This window comes from Camelus dromedarius, chromosome 34 (assembly GCF_036321535.1).
Source record: "Camelus dromedarius isolate mCamDro1 chromosome 34, mCamDro1.pat, whole genome shotgun sequence".
Taxonomy (NCBI): Eukaryota; Metazoa; Chordata; class Mammalia; order Artiodactyla; family Camelidae; genus Camelus; species Camelus dromedarius.
In genome coordinates this window covers 13372102-13399973 of record NC_087469.1, presented here as the reverse complement: position 1 = coordinate 13399973, position 27872 = coordinate 13372102, and the positions used below count along the sequence as shown (strand labels likewise).

The window sequence follows — 27872 nt, the reverse complement described above, 5'->3', positions numbered from 1 at the left end:
CCAAACCATATATTGAAGTAGTTTACTCTGTTCTTTTTTTTTTCACTACTTATTATATTTGGCTCCCAGATACATACTTTTTCTTGGATCTATCTTTCCATCTCACTTCATCATTGCTCCGACCTCTAAATGCTGGACTGCCCTAGGGTTCAGCTTCTAAGCTTTTTATGTATGTATCCATTCCCGCCCTGCTCTCACCCGTTCTCACAGTGCTAACTCCCATCTACACGCACGCATTTATACTTCTAGCCCAGACTTTTCCCCTGAATTCTAGACTCATGTATCCAGCGTCTTTCATCTCCACCTAGATGTCTAGTGAGCATCTCAAACTGACAGCAACCAGAGAGGAACTCCTGATTTTCCCTTCCAAGTTTCTCCTCCCACAGCCATCTTTATCTTAGTAAGTGAAAACTCAAATCTTCCAGCTGCTCAGATGAAATATCTTGAAGTCATCTTTCTATCCTCTCCTTTTCCTCCACTCTAAATGCAGTCCATCTGCCTGCCAATCCTACGAGCTCTACCTTCAGAATACATCCAGAATGAAATCACTTTGCACTATCCCACTGTTTGCACTTATGGCAACAATATTCATGCATCTTTCTTGCTGTAACTTGACAGTTTATCATCTTCAGTGAGGTGAGAAAAATTCTTTTAAAATGTAAGTGAATCATGTCATGGTGCCTCTCTGCTCGTAATATTTTAGGGTTATCAAAACCAAAAGTTCTTATGCTGACCTGTAAGACACTACATGATCTGGCCCCTTGCTCCTTTCTGATAAAATCTTTCATCAATGTCTGTCACTGGTTAAGTAGCACTGGCCTCCTGCCTGGTTATTTAGTACCCTGAACACTTCACTGCCCCGGATTCTGCACTTGCTATTTCTTCTGCCTTTTCCCAGATATCAGTGTGGTTAATTTCTTTACATTTAGTCAATTCAAATTACATAAGGCCTTTCATAAATACCGTTTTGAGATTTAAAGCCCTCCACCAATGCCATATGACATCTCACTTTTCCTAACTTGACTTTCGTTAGAGCTCTTACCGCCACCTTTCATAGTATCTTTTTAACTTGCTTTTGTTTGTTTCCTTCAACAAGTGGAATGCCATAATGAACAGGATGGAAGGATTAGGAAAACTGTTATAAGTTACCTGAACTACATGTAACGTGGGATAGTGTTATTTGAAGGTGGACTTAATGATTAGTTTTAAATATATATCACAAATTCTAGGGCAACAACTAATATATATATATATATATACACATAAAGAAATATAATTGATAAGTTAAGAGCAGAGATAAAATGAAATCACATAAAATATTTAATTAAAACAAAAGCAAAATCAGGGAAAATTTTTTAAAACAAAGGTAACAAATAGGAAACAAACATGGTAGTTATTAATCCAGTGATATCAATAATCAGATATGAATGGTTATAAAAACACCAACTAAACTTTAAAGATGATCAAAATAGATTTTACAGAAAGACCCAAGTATATGTAATCTACAAGAAACCCAATTTAATTATAAAGACTTGAATAGGTTAAAAGTAAAGGAATGCAGAAAGCTAAATATCATGCTAACACTAATCAAAGGAAAGCTGGAGTAACTGTATTCATTCTAGACAAAGCAGATTTAAGATCACAAAATCATCAAGGATGAAGGTGACCATTACATAATGGTAAGTGTCATCAATTCTCCAAGAAGATACAGTCCTAAATGTATATGCACCTAACAAGAGAACATCAAAATATGTGAGGCAAAAACTGGTAGAACTGAAAGGAAAACCAATAGATAGGGCGTTGCACGGAGTTTTTGTTTTTCCTGTCAATCAGATGCTTCAAGCAGATGGACTGTTTTTAAGGAAGCAGTGGCTGAGATGGGAAGGAAACAGCACATGACCCCCAGCATGACGGTGTTGGAACTGGGGGAAGTAGGCAATGAGTTTCATTAACAAGTCTGTGTAGAACAGGGTACCCTGCGCTGAAGGCAGTGGGCTCAGTCTGCGTGGGAGGGCCTTGAGGCAATGTGTGTTATCTGCCATCCTTCTTGTGGCCAAGTCTGCAGCAGCCAGGAGACAGGGTGAGGACAACCAATGGGAGCCGAGAGCAGCTTCTCTCCTGGGCTTCATGCCCAGAGCACCAGTTCCAAAAAGTACAGATGGTGCTTTACATTTTCCTAAAACATGAAGTGCCAGCCTTTAACGTGGCCTTCAGTGAATGAGCCAAAACATATTTGTTGATTATGAAGACCGACACTTGTTTAGATCTGAGGATTTTATAGTTGGTACAACATTTTACAGCACGAGAGCTCAAATGGGAAAATAAAACCATGCTACTTTAAAACTAGTTGATCCTGCATTTTAAAGAAGACAGAAGTAAGACCGTTCTTTGTTATGTCTTTTGCTTTAGAAGTCCCTAAGCCCTAGCCTAGTCTGGACGCTGGGGGAAAGGGGAGATGAGCGATAAATGTATTAACAGTTGCTCTGCATGATGAATGTAAAGAGCCATCATTTTGTGCCAAGTTTCATGGTCCTTAGGAAGTGTCTCTTCCGTCATTGCATCGTTAGGGACGATCTAGATGGCAGACTTGGACACGGGGCTGGGTATGAAAAGACTAAGCCCTCATTTCTCGAAGTTTAATGTGCACTCAAGTCACCTGGAGACTTGTCAAATGCAGACTTTGATGCTGTAGTTCTTGGGGTTGCCTAAAAGTCTGCATTTCCAACAAGCTTCCAGGGGATGCCACAGCCCTGTTCCGTAGGTCGCGCTCAGTCCTAAGTAAACCTGGAAGAAAGTCTTGGGAGATCAGGCTCCACTGTGCAAGTCAGGCAACTCTTCCTAATGCCACTTCACTCCCCAGCTTAACAGAACGCAGCTCCAGGACCTCCTCTACCTTAGTGAACAGACACGGAGGTCCTGCTCCAGATTCTAGATTATTCAAGAGGAAAGAGAACAGAATTCTAATTTAACCCCTTTTTACAGGTGGGGATACTAAGGTCATGAGGGTTACATCGTCCGCCCTTTATCACCTATTTAAATAAGTGGTCAGGATTCCAACTGTGTTTTTCTGACCCGAGCCCTTTACTTGCCTCACATAAGATGGAATCAGGCTCCCACAGAAGGTACGGGGAGAGGACACCGTGTGAACAGTGGAGGCGTCAGACAAGTTGGGAGGGAAAACAAGGGGTGATAAAACCAGCACAGGTTCAATCGGTAAATCCGTAAGAGACCAGATACAACCAGGTGCACTGCAGAGAGGGCCATGTTAACACCGATACAGCAGTATTTTAGGGGACAATGAGCAAACAGGGCCATTTCCACTCAGAGTATGTGGGACTTAAGCGTCAGGAACACGGGGAGCTCCTTCCTCCTGGGCTGAGTAGTCTCAGTTTAGGCCTCAGGCAAAACTGCCATTCAGTCTGCTTTTTCCTTTTTTATGCAAGGTCAATCCTGACGTAGAAGCCTCATGGGCTCAGGCTCGGACTCAGGAGTCCATTATTGCCTTCTTACTAAGACGTTTAATGATTAAGGAAAAACTGTCTCCATCAGGTTTAATTCAACCCAAGTCCCTTAGGCCGTGGGAGGAAAGGCGTGTAGCCCAGGCCAGCAAAGCCCACGAAGAATCAGTCAGGAAGGCCCCCAACTGTGCTGACCCTCACAGTGGACCCCTTGTGATCGTAAGGTGATACTGACCCTGAAGTTGGCTTTCTACCTCCCCTCCTATCTAAAAATAGAAAACTGTGTAGCTCACCAGTCTCGTCCTGATAAGTATATAAGAACAAAAATAAACAGACAAATAAAATGCAGAGAATTCTCTCATCCAGGCATTCCCTGAACATCAAGGCTGCAACCTTGAGTCTGGAGTCCACGTCACCTGCTTTTCATGTTGTCATTCTAGAAAACCAAGGAGGAACATTACTGCCTGCGAATGCTTTGAGCTCCTCCAAGAAAAGGAGACACTTGGCTGAGCACACATGCTGCAAAAAGGAAGCTCTCATCCCAGTGGAACCTGGAACAGAGAGGTAAGGTGCGCTGGGCACCCACTGCTTTTATGACAAGAAACCAACAGGACAGGTGCAAAATACAAAAACCGCAGCAGAAGAGAGGGTAATGGGAGGACAGTAGCAGAGGAGAGGCACTTGTTTTTCTGGACGGTGTCCTCAGAGGGCAAAGACAGCAGGATCCACAGGAGACTTCAGGAAAGTGATGGCAGCTTGCACGAGCACCTGCCTGGCAGAGCCTGGTATGAGGTGAAAACAAGAATTTGGGCTGAGAGACCGCTCTTCTCCCGGTCTCCCCGAAACCTCCCCTTAGCCCTGCTTATCTTTCTTCAATACCCCTGCCTTTTCTTTTTTCTACTGCCCAGTCCCCTTTTCTATTCTGGCCCCAGAAATACCCAGCAGCAGTGAGACAGTAAGCCCCAGAGGAGCAGGTGCTCCAGGTCCAGTCTTACACTCCGTGCAGGACTGAGACGACGCGGAGAGTACATGCCGCTTTGTGTCCTCCTCCCAGTCCACACTCCCCACCATGTCCCTTTCCCTCTTCACTCACCTCCTCTACACCCCCCATTTCAGACTGTACCCTCATCCAAGCAGAGAACTAGCTGGGAGACTAGAAAGGGTCTGAACCAGGATGGCTCGGGGAGGGGGCAATAAGGACCCTCTGTCAGGTCTGGAGGCTCAGGGCCTGGGGTGATGACTAGCCTCCTAAGAAGGGAAGGAGATGGAGTCTTAGGACTGTGTTCCTACCTGCATGGAGGTGGATCCAGGCTACAGCTTTCCTCTCCAGAAGCTCCCACTCACACTTCATGGGCTTACCATTGGCGTGCAGCCAGAGCACGGCCAGGACTGTGGCCCAGCTGGAGGAATCTGCATTCTGTACAACAGACAGAGACCTCCCTGAGGCCCCCAGGTTGGCAGGAAGGCCCTCCAGGAGCTGCACAAAGCTCCACTCCCCTCTCATGTACATGCCCCAGAGAGCTACCGAACGGGACCACCTGGTCTCTCTACCTCAGCTACTGCTTGCAAGGCGCGGTGCCAGGTCCTGGACCTTAGGGCAGCCATCCACTGACTCTCAGGATAGAACGACCTTAAGTGTTAAATCCAGTGAGACCACCAAGACAGTGCTTGAAACCCCACAGCAAAGATTACTCAGCAGTGATGTAAGAAACGTGTGCATGGTTGCTTTATCTTTTATAAAGTATCTTCCTGTTTTTTTCATTTGAACCCTCAGCAAAACAAACAAAAAAATGAAGAATTACCAATAACCACATTTGTAAGAGAGAAAACATTTACACAAAAGTGAAGTGATCTGCCCAAAGTCAGCCTTCTAGCAAATGTCATATTCTGACTTGAGTCATATTGTTCAACAGAAAGTCTCAGCTACAGAACAGAAAAGTCTCAGGAGGTTTCACCCGTGGCTCCCAACTGCAGTTTTTAGAGCCAGCAGATCAAGAGAAATTCCTCTTTTATATCATGATTCTTCATACTTGGAAACAGCTATTATGTCCATTCTGAGTTGCCTCATTTCAGACCAAAATTCTCAGCTCCCTTAATTCTTAAGAGGACTACTTATGTCAAAAGAGTTAAGATTCAACCATGCTTGTTCTCCTAGACTAGAAACAAACATCACAGTGATTTTTAAAATGTATTTCCTTAAATGGACACATCTGGGGGTACACGTGCTTACAAAATCCTATGACTACCCCCCCAATACCTAATACAGATAGCTTTTCTGCCAATCAGGTTGCCTTCCCCTAATCACATTTCAGATGTGCTGATTCACCTTGTTTGTGGTCACCTAAAATCTCTGATTTTCACGTACAACAGCTCTTAAGTTATGCAGTTGAGAATTTAGAATCAGCAGAGTATCTTGGGATCCTGATCGTCTTGTCTTAATACTCTGTTCTCCTTGTTTTGTTGTATACAAATAGGAAACCACTGGTCTCCATCTTCGTTGAAAATATGGACTTTCAGAGAATTCAGAGACTGGTGAGTTTAAAATGTTTCAAGTATGAGTAAATTCATTATTCAGTGTTAAAGGTTTTCAACTGGTTTGTACTCAGTCCATAAAGTCATCATTAAAAAATTTAAGTTCCTTGTTGACATTCAGATACCCCAGGACTCCTCATCCCCTTGATTTATCGGCTCAGTTACCACGTCAGAGAGGGACGTGTTAGTCTGACAGGTCTTGTTCTCGGTGAAACCGACTTAGAACTTCATGATCCTCATAGCTTCTTCTACTGATTTATAAATTAGCCTTTTCATTATGTATTCCACAGTAATATTTTTCAATAGAAATATAATGCTAGACACATACATGATTTTAAAGGCCCTAGCAGCCACACACAAAAATATAAAATGATTTTACTAATGTGTTTACTCTGGTATACTCAAAATATTATTTGAACATATAATCAATATAAAAATAATTACTGATAAATAGTTTACATTTTTATGTTGTCTTTGAAATCAGTTTGCATTTCACAACTACAGCACACCTCAGTTCAATGAAAAATGTAATTCCTCATTTGAATTGGTCACATTTTAAGTGCTCACAAGCCACGTGTGACTGATGGATGCTGGACGAGGTGGCCCAGTTATAGGCTATCTTAAGTTCATTGAAAATTCAGAAGGACACTGGTCCTTCAGGCTACTGTCACGTGTCTCATATTTAACAGTTTCTCAATTAGAAGATTCAGTAAGTTACCTTGAAATTCCTGGATGTAACCTGTCCTCATCAGCATACTTGAACACATTTGAAATAACTAGGTCATTCCTACTGATACGTCACCTGTCCTGCCTGCGGTGAAATTTTGTTCATTCCCGGACCACTCCCTTTAGTATAAAGAGGAGCAAAAACGTGGGTTCTGAAAACAAAGTCCTAGAATTGAGTCCAGCTCTGCCACTGACTGAGTCAACTCAGAGACAGCATCACATTTCTAACAACAGCATGAGCAGGATTTACCATATTTAATTGCTGTGGTGAATAAATAAGATCACAAATGTTAAGTGCACAGCACAGGGCCTGGCACAGAGTAACTGCTCAGTCAGTATCGGTAATTACAACTAAGATGACTGGCAGGGAATGGAATAGACGTCAGAGAGGATCTTTGCTTTCCCTTTGTCATCCATCAGCTCTAAACCATCGACTCCTACCAACCATTAATTCTCTGCTCCAGCATAGCCAGGAAAACCTTCAACCTCTTTTTATTAGAAATTAGTCTATGGCCTTGTATATTTTCCTTCCTCAGGTGAGTCATGATTCACCCCAGTTCTCATTACTGACCCCAACCCCTCAAAAATACACATACTCCTTTTTCTTCTTAGAATCTCACCTTGAGGGGGAGTGCAGCCTGTATATCTTCCAGCTTCATACCCAGGACCAAGGCCAGACCTTCATTCAGATCCCAGGAACCATCTGCCTTTTGGAGGGAAATCAGCTGCACAAGGTGATTATCTTCAAAGACTTTAGGGGAGGAAAAAAAGAGAGAGAGGACAGAAAACATGGAGCTACTGGCCCCTTAGCATACCTGAGACAGACAGGTCTGAATTCAGAGACAGGGTGTAGCGAGAGCTCAGCATTAAGCAGATCCAACCAGGAGCCCCATGCTGGGACACATGCACTTTCTCTGTGACAATGCAGGCCACCAAGTGATGCGCTGACTCTAGGGGAGCTTCACTTAAAAATTCAGCAACCAGGGAAAGAGATGGTGACGCTGCTGTTTAAAGTCTTCCAGTCCTGTTTAAATGGGCCTTAAAACTTTAGTTATACTAAAAAAATTCTGGGCAAATATAGCTTGGATTTTAATTATCAAAAATTTCTAAAGAAAGCAGATGTAAAGGAAGCTGCCGACAGTGTACCTCAAAGAGCCATCTAGTATCTAATCCTGGTGGTATGAAAATTGCTTGAAGACCACGCAGTTTTCATAGAAGACCTCACATCTGGCTGTCTATCGTATGTGATGATGCGTTTAAAGCAACTTAGAAATCAGTCAGCAAGAAAAACTGTAACTAGAAAAATAGTTCTACTCTAATGGGAAAAAAAAAAATCTCAGGCTCTGAATTGCCACAGTCTTAATTTGAATCTCAGCTCTGTTAACACTCAAAAATGGAGCAGTTATTTCACTAACGGCATCCCGGCCTTCTCTGCAAATTGCAGCATAGTGCCCAACACATGAGACGGCCGCTCACCAGCCCCCTACAAATAGTAGTTGCTAATTAATTCGTAACACCCAGCATCATTACACTGCTGGGTAATTTTTCTTTCTACTTTGATAAGAAGTTTCAAAAGAGAGAAGGCCCAGAACAGAGATATTCTAAATTACTGAGCTGTTAGGACAGCATAGAAAATCAACAAAAGCTGAGCACCTGCTCTGCGGATGATATTAAGGAGGTTCTCGTGACAACCCTGCGAGGTGAGCAGTTGGGCAGCTGAGGCTCTGAGAAGGTGATTAATTTGCCTAAAACCCCACAGCAATGAGATCAGAGATCTGATCACCTTGGACCCTGAAGCCCTCTCTGTAACAGCCTTATAAGAGAGAATAAGGAAAGTGGCAAATAAGATGCTTAAACAAGTAAGTGCACAGCACAAACTCTTGCTACAAAAACTGGAGCGACTAGAAAGAAGTTGCCTTTAAGCCTGTTTTAGTAGAAAAGTCACTCCTTCATGACAAAAAACTCCGTTTGTCACGGAAATGAGAAGCCCAGCTGTTTGGAACACAAGGCAGTGACCAAGGAACACTCTTTGGTGACAGAGAGTCATCCGACAGCACCAGGAAGATCTAGCGTAAACCCAACCTGCAGAAGGATGACCAGCACAGCAGGGGCCCAAACACAGTGAGTTCAGCAGGCAAGGTGTGGGAGCTGAGATGGCAAAGGGGGGTTGTGGCCCTGAATCCTCCACTGGGTAGGTTTCAGGGTCACACACTGTAGACCAATTAAGCTAGGCTGATGGCTAGCAAATACAAGGACTGGACATATCTCACCCTCTGCTTGATGCTTTTCAAACAGATCACCTCCTGGGCAGAGAAAGCCAGAAGACAGCAGAGCATTGAAGATGAGTTCTTCAGTCCCCATAGGCCAGAGGATAGAACTGAGGCCCATCTCACCTGGTTGGTGAATTTCCAGGTTGGTCCTGTTGGTGGGAGGATGAGGCCTGTCCATCATAAGACAGGTCTTTTGGAGAAACACGCCTTCCTTCTTTTTTTTATGACCAAGAGCATGGGGTTTGTCTGGTCCTATATATGTGACAGACAAATACTGGTAAGAAAAAAATCCCTGGAAAGATGCCCACTTAGGGAGTGCAGGCCCTTGTTACTGATGGACATACAAGGATCGTGGCCATCCTGCTGGTGTGACATACCCAAGTAATGAGTGCTCATCCTGGGCTGAAGGACATCAGGACAGGAGGAGGCCTCTAAAGGAGCTGAAAGACACCAGGACAGACATTGGGAATGAGGCACCTTTGCTCTCTGTATTTGAGACACAAACCCTCCTACCCACGTCAGCCTCAGCCACTGTCTTTACTGTGCATTTCTTCTTCTTCCATGAACCCACCTCCTGCACATACCCTCATCCCCTGAGCCCCTTCTAACTGTGCTTTCTGGAGCCCTTGATACATGTCAACAATCTTTCCTGCATCTTTAGTTTCATCACAGGAGGCTTCTTCCAACTATTTATCTTAACTTAAAACTCTTTTTTATTTAGTTCCAAAAACCTGTTCTCCCTCTACCTGCTCCAATGGCAGTTGCTCAGGATACCAATACCCCAAGTGCCCGGGTTTGGGAGGTGTGGTTGGAAACCTCTTCAATCCCAATTGCTGCAACTAGATCATTATTCCTCCACCCTAACCTGGATTACCTTCCTCATATCCTCCCCTGCTGTCAACCTCTAGCCTCTTTGTCACTCCCCATCACTCACTGAAGGGTCTGAAAATAGGTCACAGACTTCCACTTCATTGCAAGACCTGCCACCCTCTTGAGAGGTTTCAATACCCCTACAGATAACCTATCCAACACCCTAATTCAAAATTTCTTGACTTCCTCAAATCAAATGGTTTCAGCCTCCCATCTACTTCACCACTCCCTCCCAAGCCAGGACCTTGTTATCAAGTAGAATTGTTCCACCTTAAAAAAAAAATGAAAAAAAATTTCTACTTTTAAGATACAGTATCCACTTTTCCCCCAGCTTTCTAACAGAGATTCCTGTTTCACATAGTCTTGACTTCATCTGGATCTCTAAATTTTTTTTTAAACATTTTCTAAATTTTTTTTCCGCTGTTTTTTTTTCCCCCTATGAATCAACTTCCTTCTATCTTTACTTTCTTCTCTGTTCAGCTTGACTCTCAGGTCCAACACTTTCCCACTCTCATTAACAATATCTTCATTTCCACTGTCCCTGACTTCCTTTTCATCACACCCACCTGACAAAACCCCAGCCTCAAAATTAAGCCAGCAATGCACTCCCTTCTTACTCCAAAGCTGCTGAGTACTGCTGAAATCAATCATATAAGCTGTAATTCCTTTCAGTAGTTTGGTGCCACTAAAGTCAAGGTATCAAACTAAACTGGACCCTCAGTGCTCCTTGACAAATGCCCTCTTTCTCCGTGGGTGTTTTACCCTTCAGTCTTCCACAGGGATATTCCAAACTCTTCCCTCAAATTCTCTACCGCTTCTCATCTCGTGCTCATTAGATACTCTTGCTTTCATTAAAACTATAGAAAAAACTAGCATACAGAAGGTCGAAAAACCTGTCTTCCAGCCTGTGACCTGACATCTGCTCCCATCACCCTTCCTCGACATCCTGGCGGTCGTGGGAGAACGTCCTGATACTTGGCAAGTTAAAGGCTGATCCCTCCACTGCTGCCCCAGATCTCAGCCTCTCTCTTCCTCAAACACGCTCCCCAATAAGCTACTCTTTTCTGCCGCAGGACTGTCCACCCTCTCTACTGGCACTTTTCTATTAATATTACAACATCCTCAAGTCTCTCCCGTTCTGAAATTTTAAAGAGACACAAAAAATCCCACCCCAACTCTACGACGTCCTCTGTAGATATCACTCTCTGTTCCCTCCCTTTTACAGCTTAACATTTATAAAGTCTTTGTTGAAGTTCTCACTGTGTCCCTCCATTCTTCTCCCAAGTTCAGTGAGCATCTTTTTGACCATTACTCTGAGCTCTTTACCAGGCAGATTACTTATCTCCATTTAGTTCTTTTCCTGAGGTTTTGTCTTCTTCTGTAGGTTGGAACATATTCCTCTGTCTCCTCATTTTGCCTATTTGTGGGTTTTTTTCCTATGTATTAGGTCAGTTAGCTCCTTCTCCCAGTCTTGAAGAAGTGGCCTTCTTTAGGAGATGTTCTGTGGGGTTCAGAAGTGCATTCCCACCTGGCCAACAGAGCCAGGTGCTCAAAGGGTGTCCACGACGTGGGCTGTGTGCCGGCCTGCTGTGACAGCCGCTGCAGGGTGCTGGTGGAGCGGGGGGAGGCTGCTCCCAGAGCAGCTTCAAAGCCTGGCTGCAGCTGCTAAAGGGGGCTGCTGGGCAGGGATACCACTTGGCCAGCTGTGAGGCCGGACCAGGGCACAGGTGGGCAGGGATCTCAGTGGGGCCTGCCCATGGGTGCTGACAGGTACAAGGGAGAATTCCAGAATGGTACCAGTCAGCACCGGCATCAGCAAGGTAGCCTGAGACCACGAAACTGGCCCCTGCCGGTGTCCCAGGCCTGGGGGAGCACCCCTACTGGCTCCTGCCTCTCTGGCAGACACCTGAAGGTTCGTAAGTTGGTCCCCTTCACCTGTGGTACATGAGCTTTTCAGTCGGGTGTTCCTGTGCTGTTTTTTGGGTCAGGTAAGTCTGCACACGAGCCCTTTCAGAGCAGGTTTTCCATGCCCTTCAGTTCTGTTTCCCGGGCATCGTCCTCATCAGCTGTCAAAGCCTGGTGTTTTGGAGTTAATCTCTTGTGGAGGATCTGGTGTTTGTGGTGCCTGAGGCTTAGCTCGCGGTCCTCACTCTTCAGGGAAAAGATCTTTACCTGTGTGATCCCTTCTCAGGGGGGTGGCCGTGGCTGGGTGTGGGTTCTTCCTTCCTAAGCCTGAATCTCTGCCTTTCCAGCCTGCCTAGATGCTGCCCTGTCGCCCTTGGCTGGGGAGACTATTCGTCCAGCTCTCAGGCCCCTCTCTGAGGGGACTATTCCATGTGCAGTTGTGGATGTGCTGTGTTCTTGGGAGGAGGTGACTCAGGATCTTCCTACGCTGCCATCTGGAACCCTCTCCTCTCATTTACTCTTTTAACATTCTATAATATGGTTCTTTCCTGACCTAAGCCAGTAAAATTGCTTGTAGTTAGATAAGAGAGGGCTTCTTTGACATTAACCCAATAGTCTCTTTTCAGTTTTTACTGTGATTTTTCTGCGGCATCTAATACTTTGATAACTCTGTCTGTTACATCATGGTTTCCTTTTGTTTTGACAATGTGCTCATTTCTTTTCTTCCTACTTCATCTCTTTTCATTCTCATTTGGAAAGTCCTCTGCCATCCATTCCTAGACACTGGATATTCTTCAGTGTTTCTATTTCATTCCCCTCCCCCCTTTATTTTTATTTTATTTTAAAAAAAATTTTAATGGAGGTACTGGGGATTGAACCCAGGACCTTGTGCATGCTAGGCAGACGCTCTACTGCTGAGCTGTACCCTCCCCCCGTTTCATCCCCCTTCTCATCTCATTTAATACCTGCCCTCTGAATAGTCTGATACATTCTCATGAATTTACTTATTACCTAGAGCTAAATATTACCAAATGTGTATCTTCACCCCTTGACCACTTTTCTGAACACCAAATCCATCTTATTCCCTTTCTACTGGGCAGCTTCTTGTAGATATTCCATAGAGATCTTAAGTGCAGAATGCTCAAAAATAATTCAACATTTTACCCCCTAAACTTATTTTGTTTCTCAATTTAAATAAATAGTACCCAGTGGTCCAAACAAAAATTCTGGGTTCACCTTGAAGCCTGCCTCTAGAGCTGACATCACACATTCCCCTCCAGCTGCACAGTCCTGCCCAGGAAATTCCTCCACCCGATTCTAACCCTTAAGCTCCTAATATCTATAATCAAGCTTGCTTGGCTTATGCCTGAGACAGTCCTAGCAATCAGCACGCATTCCCACACTGCCAAGTAGGTTATCAGCCATCCAGGTAGTCACTAACTGTCTAATTATCAATAGGATAAATCAGCTTCAAATTTAGACAGTGTGATTCTCAATGTTTATGTGTATTTTCTGTTGTCATTTTCCTTCTCTTAGCCTTTGGATTATTTTAAATCTCCTTTCCAGTGGAATATATCTAGCTCCCCAGGAAATAAATGTTAAACACCACACAGAAATTCTAGATACGGAAGGATTTAGGATCTTTCACAAACTTTTCCTTTAAATATGGTGTTCAGATATCCAAGGCCCCTTATTTTACTTTATTCGACTTCGAATGGGGTAAAACTCACCACCACCTCCACGGAGCCGTGGCATCAATGCCGCACAGAATATAAATGGCCTTGGAATGTCCCTGCGAACCAGTGGCCCCTGAACTGGTTTGTTGAGGTCCTTGTTGATGGCAATGAAAGCTGTGTAGGAGCTTATGACTCCACACTCAATACTGACTTTCAACACATCTTTTTTATCACTTGCTGGAGTCTCCCTGAAGCCCATGTCCTTGGTCTGGAGAAAGGACTTGGCTGCAAGTCGGTGAATGGTGAGGCTGAAAGAAAAAAATCCTATGATTTAGGGGAAAGCACACATGGGCCAGTTATTCAGGGCCCTCAAAAGTTAGGGACAGCAAAAGGAAGAAACAGCCAGGTGAGGCAAGGTACAAGATGTAAATGGGTAAGAAAGGAGAAGCCATTGTAGGGACACAATTGAGCTGCAAAGTAAAAGGAAGAAACCAACCCCAAAGGATGGCAAAGAAGATAGAAAGAAAGAAAAGAAAAGAGCAAAGGAAAACTGAATTCTCACTTGGCATCGTGCTTGGGTTGTAGAGAAAATGCCACCTTATTCTCAAAACTCTTGCCCTGGAGCGCGTACTTGAGACAAACATCTCCTGTTGCCTCTGCTGGCTACAAATTAGAGAAGGGAAGAAATGACAGAAGGAAGAGATCACCAAAAGAAGGGTCAGAACTGGGGCAGCTCCCCAACCCAACACATTAAAATTTGTGTCTAGGAACCTGTAGCTCAGGAAACCAGAGGCTGGAAATGATGGAGAAGGGAGCAGGCTGGCTCCACCTGGTAAGTGCAATCTCTTGCTGACACCCTTCCAGCTTTAATGACATTGTCCAGAGCAGAGTTTGGGGCAATCGCTACTCTGACTAGAGGAACAAACAAGAATGGAAACTCACCGGCATCATCCCAGTCAACTGGGCATAGACGATTAATCTCTGACCCTTAAAGATGACAGTCTGTTCTGGGGAAAGCATTTTAGCAGATAGACCTTGAGGCAAATCCCAGCTCAGAGAAACATCCTCTACCACAGGCTGCAGAGAGTGTTTCAGGGCTCTAAGAGCCTGGTGGAGGAAAGAGAACAGAATAAGCACAGAAGTAACGGCAACACTGAATGATTAACTGAATGTCGAGTACCGTGCCACGTGTGTGCTGTGCAGCACAGCACACGCTCTGCCTGTTCCTTAACTCTCCACGCGGAGATGGGCATTGTCACTCTCGCTTTACACATGAGGAAGCTAAAGCCGAGAGATTTAATAACATAATTATGGAATAATGACCGTCTGGGAACGGAGACCCTGGAGAAGTAGGGATTAGACAAGAGATGGCACCAACTGGGGAAGAAGAGTCTAGATATATAACCAGAGGTGCAAGGTGACTTCCCGTGCATCCTAATCAAATGGAGTATCTACTTACCTACCACCTCTCCCAATCTACCAGACATACTACAATTGTTCCAGCTTTTCTTTGAACGATATGCGTGGAGGATAGGATACAGTACCAAAAGAGATCCTAAAGCACATACCTGGAATCTCAATCATGGCAGTCACAATTCTTAGTTTCTCTGATTCTGGTCTTAAACACAGAGCCCTAATCTCTTCCAGTCTCCGGGCTTCCAACTGTTAGCACCAGATGCCATTTCTCAAGAAACTCCACTGGGTCCCTTTTGCGTAAGGCCAGAAGGAGCCCCACTAAAGATACATATCCCAAGGCCTTAGGGATATAAGAAAATGAACTTGGCAGCAAGTTGTTGCCTCTGCCCTTGCAGAGTATCCCACTCTGCTCTGCAGTGTCCATGGATTGCCAGCTCTCGACACAAGGTCTGTCCCTCACCTTGGACTGCATCCTCTCCCTGCCTGTGATAAATTCCGAAGCGCCCTGTGATACCCGGGCAATGCCTTTTATTAGGCTGGTGGAGGCTCCTTCTCCAATACCAAATGAAAAACATCTGCAATTGTAAAAGAAGAGGTTAGAAACAGACACTAAAAAAGTGAAATTATAAAATTAATACATAATGGTCAAAAGTAAAAAGATAGTCTTCCTGCTTGACCAAAAGTGTAACAGCTACCTTTTATTAAGCATATTCTGTATTTCAGGAGGTCAAATGCTTTAAATTAATCCTGTGATTTAATCATCACAAGGTTCCTAAGAGATAGACTTCTGTTTCATTTTGCAGATAAAGAACTGAGGCCCAAAGAATTTTTAAAAACATGTCCAACATCACACACCTACTGAATGGCAGCAGTGGCATTTGAGCACCTGTCTGACTACAAGGTGCCCCTAGCAAACCATTGTATATCATACTGATTCTAGAAGCAGAAAAAAACAAAATAACAGGACTACATCCTCATCGATTATTTTAATAACCAAAGAATGAGTTTATCAGAAAGGGTACGAGTTAGGGAAAAACAGACACTGCCATCAGTATTTGACTAACATTCTCCAAGAGCCACATCTGCCCTGGCAAGGCTAGTTTAGTTGAGGAAAAAGTGCACCCTGCTCTTCTAACTAGAGGGTCCTCTCCCTGCCCTAGTCCGTGTGCACCAAATAGCTTTTTAATCACAATTTGGATTCCCAAACAGAACTGTCTGTGAACAGCGAATGTGTTGATAATTCAAATACAAGCATTTGTGAAAGCATGACAAACATAGTTTTCATTGTAAATTAATTCACTGTAATTTTGGCTTCCATATCAGTCTCTTGTCATTGGGAAATTTTCTTAATATGATAAAGGATATCTACAAAAAAATTTATAGCAAACAATCACACTTATTGATGTAATGTTGAACATGTTCCCTCTGAAATCCAAGATAATGATGCCAGCTATGACCGCTTCTATTCAGGTTTGTACTAGCGGTCCTTTCAAGGGCAATACAAAAAGGAAGAAAAGTAAAAATTAGTGAAGCAAATGTGGTAAAAGGTTAATAACTGGTGGACCCGGGTGAAAGGTATATGAGGATCTATTGTTCTATTCTTGCAACTTCTCTATAGGTTCAACTTTTTTTTAATAAAATATTAGAAACATATATTTAGAAAAATCAAGAAAGACCTAAATAAATGGAATGAAGTACCATGTAAATACACTGGAATACTCAATATAGTAAATACTAAGTTCTCCCAAAACTGACCTATAAAGTTGATGATCAGTATATCAACCAGCTCCTTTTTTTGGTAAAAACTGTCAAGTTAATTTTAAAATACAAAGAGTCATGAATAACTAAGACAACCTTGAAAAATAGCAAAGTTGAGGACTTACTCTATTGAAAATCAAGATTTCAGAATGTTGCATTAATTTATATGGTGGAACCCTGGTACACGTCTAGATAAATAGACCAATGGAATGGAACAGGGGATGCAGAAATAATCCATACATACATAGAAGCTTATTTGTGACAAAAATGGCTCTGCACATCAGTGAGGAAAAGACAGACTTTTCAATAAAAAATACAAGGTCAGTGTGATACTCACATTAAAAAAAAAAAAAAATGAAACCTGGCCCCTACCATACATAATGACAAAAATAAATTCCAGGTGAAATGTAGATCTAACTATAAAAGAAAATATAACAAAACTTCTGGAAAATAACAAAGGAAAATAGCTTCATGACCTTGAGCAGGGAAAACTTTTTTAACAGGACACACAAAAACACTAACTATAAAGGAAAAGACTGAAAAAGCAAACTATATTAAAATTAAGAACAACTGTTAATCAAAGGATACTATGCTGAGGGTGAAAAGGAAAGCTGTAGAATGGGAAAATATATTTCTAGAACATATCAACAAAGTGCTTGTATCTAAACTGTAGCATGGACTACAAATCCATAAAAAAGGAAAATCTAATAGAAAAAAACAGGAAAGCCTTGAAGATACATCACAAAAAATACAGCATCTAAGTGGTCAGTAAATATGAAAAGGTGCTCAACTTCATTAGTCATTGAAAAAATGTAAATTAAAAGTGAAATGAGCTACTGCTACATGCCCACAAAATTAGTTAAAATTTGAAATGACAATGCCAAATTTTGGATAGGAAATGAGGCGATTGGAACTCTCAAGCAATGCTGATGTGAATTTAAATTAGTAAACTGGAAAAGTGCTTGCCATTCCCAAGCAATTCCACAATTATGTCAATATTTGTGTGTGTGTGTATGTATATTATGCATATACACTCATTTATATGAATATAAATATGTATACATGAATATATATGTACATACAAAAAAAGTATGTACAGAAAATGCATGTACAAGAATGTTCATAGAAGCATATTTTTAACAACTAAACCGAAGTCCATCAGCAGTAGAATCAGTAAGTGAAATGGTATAATCATCCCATGGAATACTATACACCAATGAAAATTATGGTTTCAAGTAAAATATGTATGAATCTCAACATACAGCCGAGGGAGAGAAGCAAGATACACAGAAACAGAAACGTGCTGTATCACTCATTTACTTTCATTCAAAAATAAGCAAAAATAACCCTTTGTAAGTCAGGAAGGCTATTTCCTTTAGAGGGGAAAAAGTGGTTAGTGATTAAAAATGGGATGTGATGGAAAAGAGTAGTGATAGAGGTACTAGAAACATTCTAGGTCTTCAATTGTGTGATGATTATACATGTGTGTTCACTTTGATAATGTATCCAGCTGTATACTTATAGTTGTATGGTTTTCTGTATGTCTTACTTTGATGAAAATGTTTATAAGCAGAGAAAAACAAAGTCTTACTGTTCAATTTTTGTTTCCATTGTGGTTTAGAGAGAAAAGAGGACAATGATTTTGTTGTATGGTTGATGTTACTTAGAAAATTACTTTTTTCTTTTAGTAGAGAAAAATAAATAGAAAAATATTGTCAGTTGGTAATAAAACTAAGATCACATCCTCTTCATACCTGTGCTTCTGACCATTGCTCTCAACTTCTTTAATTACCCTAAACGTGTCGGAAACTTCTCCGTCTGTGAACACAAATAGCTGGAGAAGGAAAGAAGACGTTCATCAAGTCTCTGTGAAGGTTATTTAAAGATACCAGAATTTGGCCTTGAAAAACCCAGTTTTTTCATTCCAGAGACTCTGATGCCTCTTCACACAGGAAATTTCTAATATTCCATAGTCACCTGCACCATGTTCTCACATGGTCTGTTCACAGCCCTGGAAATAGTCAGCATCCCCTACTAGTTTCATCCAAGGCATCTGTGGCACTCCACAAAAGCAATTCCATGGTTCACAGTCCATAACATGGAGCTAAGGAAAAGGAATTCTATTAAATGCCCCTTGTCTTAGTCTCTTTATCATGTAAGACTAAATTACATACCATATTTCAACAATCCTGCCATGAAGCCCAGAGCTAGTGATTCTTGAACAGAGACTCCACCCTCTCTGTCCCCTCTGTTGGCTCTGTTCCAATTCTCACCTGTAGGGGGTGGCCTGGGATGGACGGTCCTCCATAAATGGCCTGGAGTGGCGCCAGCATTTCCGTACCCCCTAGGTCAGCCCGCATAAGCTTAACTCTCCTCAGTGCCTCCTCCATGGTATGCTGATCGTACTTCACGCTCTTCCTGAGAAAAATAAACACGCCTAGTGACATGATAGCTCGACACTGCCCAGGACTAAGTCCCTGAATCGTGAGGTCAGGTAAACCACCTTACCCGACACGTCCAATGCCAAGGTCAATTCCCCAGTAACCCCTTTAACAATCTAGTCCTCTCTTTAAGGTGTCTTTTTGGATTCTCTATGGCTTTTCTAGAAACTTACGGAAAGAATGCCTCAAAAGAAGATCCAAATCCATAGATGTTGAAATAACAGCCAATAGGCAAACTCTTCAGAATCAAAATGAGTGTTTCCTGCAGGAAGAAAATTGAGACAGTTGAGAAAGGATCCTTTCAGACACACAGACCCCGGCCAACCTAACTCTTGAGAAGTGGCTTTTACCCCCTTTGATGCCTCTGGGCCCTTATATTCCAAGGCTAGCCTCACAGTGGCCACGTTAGCGGTAGCTCAGATGAGGGATGGACCCTAATTTCATCCCTGAGATTCACTCCCACTTGAGCAAGTGACCAGAAAAAGAAAGACACTAGTTTTACCTTGGCTGCCTCGATGCGTGGCTGAGATTTGTTTTGGTTACTCATGGGGCTTTGCATACTTCCTGAACGGTCCATGAGGAAGACAAATTCTCCACAGGCAGCTGATGGCTGAGCTTCTGGGATATTTGGGTAGAAACTCACCATTGCAACTGGGTCTCCCAACAAACTATCTATTCAGAAAGGATAAGGATGCTGTAAGACAAAAGGGAACTCAAGAATCCTAAAGACCTGAAGAATCAAATGTGATGAGTTACAGAAGGAGCTGAGAAAACACAAATCTGCAACAGTCTGATCTTTATACTGTATCTGCTGGCAAAGGGTTTGAGGTGAGTTACACACACATAAAAGGTATAGAAGCAGAACAGATTTGAAAGAGAAGAAAGAGGGCAGAGGTTACAACACACAAGCAGTAATTAAAATACCGTACCTAATCTCCTAGCAGCTAGGAGTGAAATACATTAAGTTACAATGTCTCAGCATTTGCCAGAAGAATGAAGCTATTTTATTTGCACAGACACCTTCTCTGCAAATCAAATAAATGGGAAATGTATTGCATGGGTCCTTAAGTCTTCATTTCAGCTTTGAAAAACTGAGGCTTATGTGGACGATTCTCACATTGACAGTTTACAAGAGCTGAGAGTGTAAGTGTCACACATGGCACCGAAAGTCCCTCTGCTTTGGGTATGAAGCGCTCACTGATGTTCTCCAGAAAAAAGAAAGAGAAGCACTAAAATACGTGCTGGACTCTAATACTAGCATCATCCAAATAATAATATGGAGGAGACCGTGGAGACTAGCCGATGCCACCAACTTGCTAAAGCCACGGCTGTGATTATGTTTTGAGGAGTGACTGAAAACAGATGCAAGAGAAGAAATGAGACTGACTGGGTTATATCAACTCTAGTTTACAGCTTAGAGGATATAAGAGGACAGAGAATTAAATTCCAATGTCCTATTTTTATAAAGCAATTCCAGGATTATAGGTCTAAACTGTTAGCAGCTCTAGAATTCAGAAGGATTCTAGGACCTGGCTTAGTTCAATCTCTTAACTGTGGAATACCTCAATAACCAAACTGGTTTCCAAATAAAATGGGTGTGGCTCAGCAAATATTTGATAGAACATGGATTAAAAAATAACCCTTACATAATCCAGACCTCTGGATATATAATGGAAGAGAAGCTTTTTTTTTTTTTTTTTTAAATGGGCAAGGTCAGTTCCTTTACATTCTGAGAGACAGGTGGTTGTAGTAGGGCTGACACTGTACTGGGAAGTGAGAAAGGCTGCCGTGACAATAAAATGAGTTAATATTTATAAACTGTTCAAACAACGCCAGTAAACAGAAAACACTATATATGTATTGTCTACTGTAATTCTTTTGGCATGGCTCAAATTATTTCCACCTCCACGAGTCTCAGCTTCCCCTTTTTTAAACAAGGCATTTTGAACCCTAACTCCTCTGCTTGCTAGCCTGTTTCCTCATCTGTGGAATCAAGGTAGTAATATCTACCTTAAGGGTATTTTAAGGATTAAATGATATAATACCCTTAAGGAGCTCGGTCTAAGGCTCAACTCAGCTTAAGCTCTTAATAATAATTTCATAAATTAATAAATTATTTATGTAATTATTTTTATTAAACATGTTCTTAATAAGGAAAGTACATTCTAATTTTTTAAAAATATCCTGTGTATTTCTGTCACTTAGTGTTACGCTCCATTCGGCAGAACTCTAAATGACTTCAGTGAGCCGGGCAGGCAGTTGTCCTTTGCTACTTTGGATAGATGGACAAAGCAAGTCATCTTGACCAAATACATGATCTAGAAAGCAAGATTTGAGCGGCCCTGCTGGAAGGGATTCACAAGACTCATAAAGGCTGCCCCTGATCTCCCCCTATGGCCTGCAGAGCTGGGAGCAGATGAGGAATTCTGCCCAGGGACCAGGGGAACATCTTGGAAAGAAAGGGCTTGACATCTCAGTCCTTACTGTTTGAGGTCCAGCATTATAAAACTTTCTCTGGTGGATTAAAATAATCCTAACTAAAGACCAGGTCACTGTCGTGGGAGAAGGTCAAGGACACTCAAGGGAGAACTCCCCAAAAGGAAAGGACAAAATCAGGTAACCAATGTACAAACAGAGCAGAGGGCTTCCTGGAAGAGAAGCTGTTGCAAACCTGGTTAAAGCTGGGAGCTCCTCGAATAGCTTTGGCACCAGCAGCTTCTCCTGAGGAAAAATGGTTGAACAAGTGAGGGCAAACTAAGGAGTCCCAATTCATGAGCTCGAGCGTGCAGCTACCTTGTCAGTGAGAGAGAAGGATGGCCTAGAAGACCAACTATAGGGAACTGTCACAGCAGTTGTAGATATACAAGAGCCTAACCCAAGCCATAGGACTTTGCTCATGACGGTCTCCGAGGATGCTTCCATTCCACCAACGTGGAAAACTGGAAGCAGCAGTATTCCTCCAGCCATGCGTCACGGTCCCTGCAATGCAGAGGCCTGGCAGCCCAGGAAGACCCCAAGAGAACAGCAGACTGACAGGGGTTACACCCGTTATAATTACAAGGAACAGTACACATATATTAAGGAAAATTTAGAAACAAGAAACTAAAGAAATTAATAAACTAAACGTTAAGAAACTAAACACAGCCTTAGAAATTAAGAAACAAACACAAGATGAAAAAGCTCTGGAGGTGGATGGTGATGGTGGTTGCCCAACAAGGTGAAATGTACTTAAAGTAGTGAAATTACATACATAAAATTAGTTATAATGGTAAAGTTGAAGTTATATAAATTTTACTGCAATAAAACAGAATTCCAGGTGAGATTACATGAAGACACATGAATCAATCAGCAGAAGTTATTCATTAGATTTAAAAAGCTAAAAAAGTAAATTTAGTTGTCATCTAATCACGTTTACTACTTGCATACTTCCTGGTTTTTTTGTTTTTAATGTTTTTCCCAATGCATAGGTTATTTCCTAGTAATAATCTATTTACATAACTCACTTTTAACATTCTTTGGAAGCCTTTTTTCCATATTTCAACCTATCAATGTACATTATTTTAGTAGCCACATAATGACCTGTCAAATACATCTAGCATAGTGAATTTAGCCGCAGTAAGACATTTTGATTGTTTACTAGTGCATTTTTAACTTATATTTAGATTTATTTTCCTATGTAAGATTCCTAAAATTAGAATTACCAAAATAAACATGTATTTTGATACATATGGCCACATTTCCTCTCAAAAGACTGATGCCAAATTATTTTGCTTCAAGCAATCTCTGAGTTCCAAATTCATCACACCTTTTAAAGCATGAGGCATCATCAGATTTGGAAATCTTTCATAACTTGAAAAGTGAAAATGTCACATCATTATTTTAATTTTATTTTTATTTGTATTTGTATTTAGAGACTGATCATTGTCACAGTTGTTTGTAAATTAGCTGTTTCCTCTTGTGAATTATTTGTTCATGTCCTTTGTTCAGTTACCTGCTAATCCACTTAAATTGCCTACAAAACATAACCAGATGATACTCACTGAACTTAACCATTTTTGCACATCGCAGTGTAAGCCATGTCAATGTCCTACCCACTGCTGGATAGAAGGAAAGAAAACTGAGGGTAATTTGAAGATAATTCCAAAAAAGTTACCCCTTAGGAGGTAACCACAAAGGAGAAAGAAAATACCTGGCTTTGTTTCAGGTTCCCCCATCTCCACGGCTACGCTGGGGGCATGCACCTCACTATAATAAATCAGGAGTTCCACGTCTCGATCAAATTTGTGTCCATCAGCCAAGGAAACCTGAGTTGGGAGCAGACAGAGGAGCCATGCTAGAACTGTCACTGCTTATGAGGCTGAGGTCATAGCTGAGGGCTCCAGGCTGCTGCTACAAGGGAGCATGACCAGGAGCAGGGGCAAGAAAGGAGAGAAGGCTCTGGAGATTAAAGAGGGATAAGGAAGGAGCACAGTGTGATTCCCTCTGGGTTAAGAAGAAGAAGGAACATTTAGGAAGAATTCAGTGAAGACCAAGGTCAGGATCTAAAGAAAAGGGGTACCAGCAACGATAATGCTCTCCTGAATTACCTGAGCAGAAGTCTTATTATCCCCCAGGTACTCAATAGGACTCAAGGAGCAATTGGACTGAATCCTCTCGATGCCGTGCTGGGAACTGACAGTGGCAACCATGCTGATTGTGTAGGGCAGGTCCTCCAGAGGGACCACAGGAGTCTTCATTGTAAGGCAGCTGTCCTCAGGGCATCCTACAAAACGTTCCCTTAGTTCTGTTTACCCTTCCCACATGTTTTAGCACCCTACAACCTTGCAAGGGTTTCCGCAATTCTATCTCCCACCAATAGTATTCGAAAGAAGAGGATATTCACCGGAGAGTTGGTAGCGAGGATTCAGGATCGCTGGGAGCACGTAGCGCAGAGCCCCATCTGCTTCCAGGGGCAGCTCCTGCACGTACTTGAGGGTGAGCGCCACCTTCGACCCAGGGCGGAGGTTCCCCACGTTGCAACAGAAGACATCCCTGGAGCAGTCGTCCTCCTCTAGTAGGAAGGCTTGGTGGCCCTGGCTGATGGCGTTCTCATAGTTGGCGTGTGCCTAAGGAGAACAGGGAGGGCAAGGCAGCGTGGCTGACGAAGATGCAAATGGTACAGAAAACAAAGACTGGTGGGGAGGGACCATGATTGGTCTTGCCAAGTTCACAGCTCTACTTTGAGCGCCTCTGACTGACTTTCCCTCCAAATGATTTTAGGAAAATGGCAGTTAGAGGGGGAGTGAATGAAAGCATTCGGTATTAGCACTTTTGTGACGCTGCATTTGCTGGAGACCCTGATGAGTATGCGTCAGGGAGAGAAGGAAGGAGATGAAGTACTTATCCCTAGTACCTCTGTCTTGTCCTGTAATTCCGCTTTAATTATACTCCCATCCACCATGGCCTCGAAGCTATAGACAGCTGAGTCTTCATCCATGGGAAACACAAAGAAGGCCTCCAGAGGAACTTTCTCCTCATTCTCATAGTTTAAGGTTGCAGACACGCCAGCCACAAACTCACAAATGGACAAGGTCACAGAGATGCTCTTCAGTGGTACTGGGGATAGACCAGAGTTCAGGAGTTCAACAAACGTTAATAGAACACCTCCTGCAGGCTGGGCATTGTGCTCAGTGCCAAAGACGCAGTGGCAGGTAGGAGTCACGAATAAGGCTTACCTGGCTCCTCCTGGCGGGTTAGCAGGCCACAGGGGCACACCATGGTGACGCAGGGTTAATGTGGAAAAGACACGGTGAACAGAGAGACAGGTTGGGAATTATCCACTCAAGTACCAGGACCTTACGTGCTGCTCTCTGGCATAAGACTATATTCCGAGGCTTAATGATGGAGCTAGGAAGCTAGAAAACGCTGGAAAGGAGGAGAAAAAGATGTTACTAGTTAGGCTCCTTCTAACACGTCACACCCAGGCGGGAAAGCTGTAGATTCCCTAAGTACCCACGAAACAGGAAATCTCTGAAATGCCCTGAGGCTGGTTCAAATTCTGCCTCCAGGCTTTCTCATTTATTTACTACACCACTCCTTAGGAATACTGAATAAATATAATTAGCTTAGCCCCTCTTTCTAAAATGAAAACCGTAATACCTAAACATCATATATGCATATGTGAATACATGTGAAGTCCTCAGAAGAGCGCCTGGCCTATCGGAAACACGTCATCAATGCTGATGGACATTAGTGTTGTTACTGTCACTGTTGTCACTGTTGTCAGATACACCTCTGCCATTCCTTTGGATCATGCTGTTCAGACAGCTGCCAGAGGAGGCTGCCTAACCCTGCAACGTGGATCACTGACCTTGTGACTTTTCTTTGGGGCTCATAATTGATGACACTGTTGGTTTTCCCTGTCCAAGACATTCTAATACATATATATATATATATATTAAAAATATACATAGCATGTCCTCTATTTTAAATCAGGCCACTTTAAACATATCTTCCAAATTGTATTACAATGTAGACAACCATTTCATGTGACATGTTAACAAGGACGTGAGTTCATGTACATAAACCGTGATTCACAGTGTGATTCCTTTATCCACAAAATCAACAGGTGGAGCTGGTCCTGGTCTTGGCTTTCACACCACCGGGAGCTGCCCTCTGGAACTTCTGAACCGAAGCACTTTAAGCCTGCCTCTCCCTACTCTGGCAAAAGGTGACCAGAGCTGCAGTCTTCAGCATCAAGGGGAATTTTCACTGAAAATAAACCTTAAAGGAGCTAAAACAGAATTTCCAGGAATGCAGAGAATGCTGAAGGAAAGTGAAACTAATGTGTTTCTCCAAAAATCTGAGAGACAGATGAGTCACTGGGAACCCCAGCTTTCACTCAGGAACCCACAAGCCAGAAAAACAAGAGCTCTTGTGCAAGGCAGCTTTCCTTCGTAGATCAATCCTCCAGTCAAGGATTCTGAAGCTCCTGGCAGGGCTATTTCTCGGCCTTCTACACTCACCCCAATCACACTGAAAGCATCACACTGTACCCCAGCCCAGAGCACAGTCCATGCTGCTAGTCTAACTGATGACAATCACGTTTCTTATATCCTGTGCCCCTCTGCCTCTGCCACAAATTGGCACCAATAAAATAGGTTCTTCCTTCTGCATCTGTTTTTATTTTGAGCAATTGGGTAAAAACTGAATGTGCCAGAATGGCTCGCAATTTGACAGACAGAGAGGGCAGTCAGCTATGGGGGAGAGCTTTCCATGCAGACCCTTGGCTGGGGTAGGTTCCCTGGTAGAACAGGCTAGGGCTGGGAGAAGAAGGAATCTCCAACCCCAGGAGGGAGCAAAGCAGGGGAGTGCCATGGGGTACAATAGCTGAAGAAATTGTGTCAGGCACCCAAAGCCCCCAGGTTAGGCAGTGTTCCCCAAGGGTGGTGTTCAGGTGGGAAGAGAACAGCAGAGGGGCACCTCCTGCAAAGAAACAGCCTTATCTCCTGATGCTAACCCCAGAACAAATTCCTCACTGAGGGAAACTGGCTTTTCTCCACCCTCTCCCCCACTCCTCCCAGGACAAATGATGCTGGATGGGAGTTAGTTCTCTGCCCTTCAGGATGGAACTGCAGAAATGCACCCAGCAACAGGTAGGCAAAGGCTGGTCACAGGTCAAAGCCTTGAGTCGCAGGCAGCTGGGAGGGAAGAGTGGCACACTGAGCCGGGGCTGAGGTTAGGCGGCCCTCAGGAACCCTCAGGAATCCGGAAGCCTGGCCCCCATGCTCAGCCCCAGGGCGGGCAGCAGGGGACAGCTGGCCCAGGGTGGTGCAGCAGGCCACACCCTGCAGCCTGTTGCAGGGGTGAAGTGGAGAACCCGGAATCCGGAAGTGAGTTAAAAGTGGGGCTTAGATAGAAACAGAGAGTGAATTAATCTTTCAACGTTCAGTCCTAAGATTTTCAGCGTCTAAATATTAACAGAAGGGACCAGAGTTGGTCTTGAATTTCTATGTAGAAGGGTTTAGGGGCTGCAGTCCGATTGGGGTGAGAAGGGGCAGTTGGGGGAGAAGGCTTGACGCTCCGTTTGCACAGCACGAAATTATATAAAATTGAGAAAACATCAATCGTTCAGATGAAAGAAAGAAAAAAGAAAAAGAACAAAAGAACAAAAGAGAAAAAAGGAAAGTAAAAGAGAAGCAGAGTAGGAAGAGAAGTCTTGAGATTATTCTGAAGTGGCTAACTCCCCCTCAGCTCCCCCTAAACTGCCAAACCTGCAGAAACCCGAGGGGGATCACGCTCCAGGGACTAAATTCCCCACTCTTGGGCTTGCAGTTAAAACAAGACCCAAAAGATTTAAAGATGGGGAAAGGGAGTGAGAATAGGCAGGTCTTGGTCCTCCGGGGCCAGAGGTGTGATGCAGGCCCAGCGCAGGCAGCCGGCTCCCTTACCTTCTCCGGTGGTCTGCTCGCTCAGAGTCAGCGCTCAGAGTCTGGCAAGGGGGAAACAGCTGCAGACAAAACTTCCAGGAAGACCCGCCCCCTCCTAGGGACCGGGTGATAATGTGGTGACTCTGTGACTAAGGGATCGACAGGAAATTCTTAATCAAATATTCTAACATTCACTTTTCTCTGGAGGAAGAGAAAATTTTTCAACCCTGGAATGTTTGCTTTTTTCCTTTGCCTGGTCTCCACTAAGAATCAGAGGACAGGCAAAGGGAAGGGTTTGTTCTGTTTGTTTAAGTAAAAACACTGTCACAGTAAAAACATCAACAATATTAAAAAAACAACAACAACCATATTTCTGTAATAGACTTAATTACCGAGGCTTACTGTGTGCCAG

General features: G+C 43.1%; 1 protein-coding gene across 1 annotated transcript; it reads right to left on the bottom strand.

Annotated features, from left to right (window-relative positions):
• Positions 1 to 27561, bottom strand: LOC105094488 (von Willebrand factor A domain-containing protein 5A). Its single transcript, XM_064482172.1, has 19 exons — positions 27482 to 27561; positions 24767 to 24956; positions 24445 to 24647; positions 23935 to 24157; positions 23639 to 23814; positions 23242 to 23356; positions 19555 to 19724; positions 19226 to 19314; positions 18885 to 19029; positions 18366 to 18445; positions 15314 to 15428; positions 14380 to 14544; positions 14000 to 14100; positions 13492 to 13745; positions 9364 to 9426; positions 9110 to 9238; positions 7337 to 7467; positions 4749 to 4875; positions 1 to 4240 (listed from the first exon to the last, which is right to left on the bottom strand). Exons 2-19 carry the CDS (start codon positions 24807 to 24809, stop codon positions 4161 to 4163), a joined length of 2409 nt encoding a protein of 802 aa, XP_064338242.1. The 5' UTR covers positions 24810 to 24956; positions 27482 to 27561; the 3' UTR covers positions 1 to 4160.
• Between the last annotated feature and the right edge of the window lie 311 nt (positions 27562 to 27872).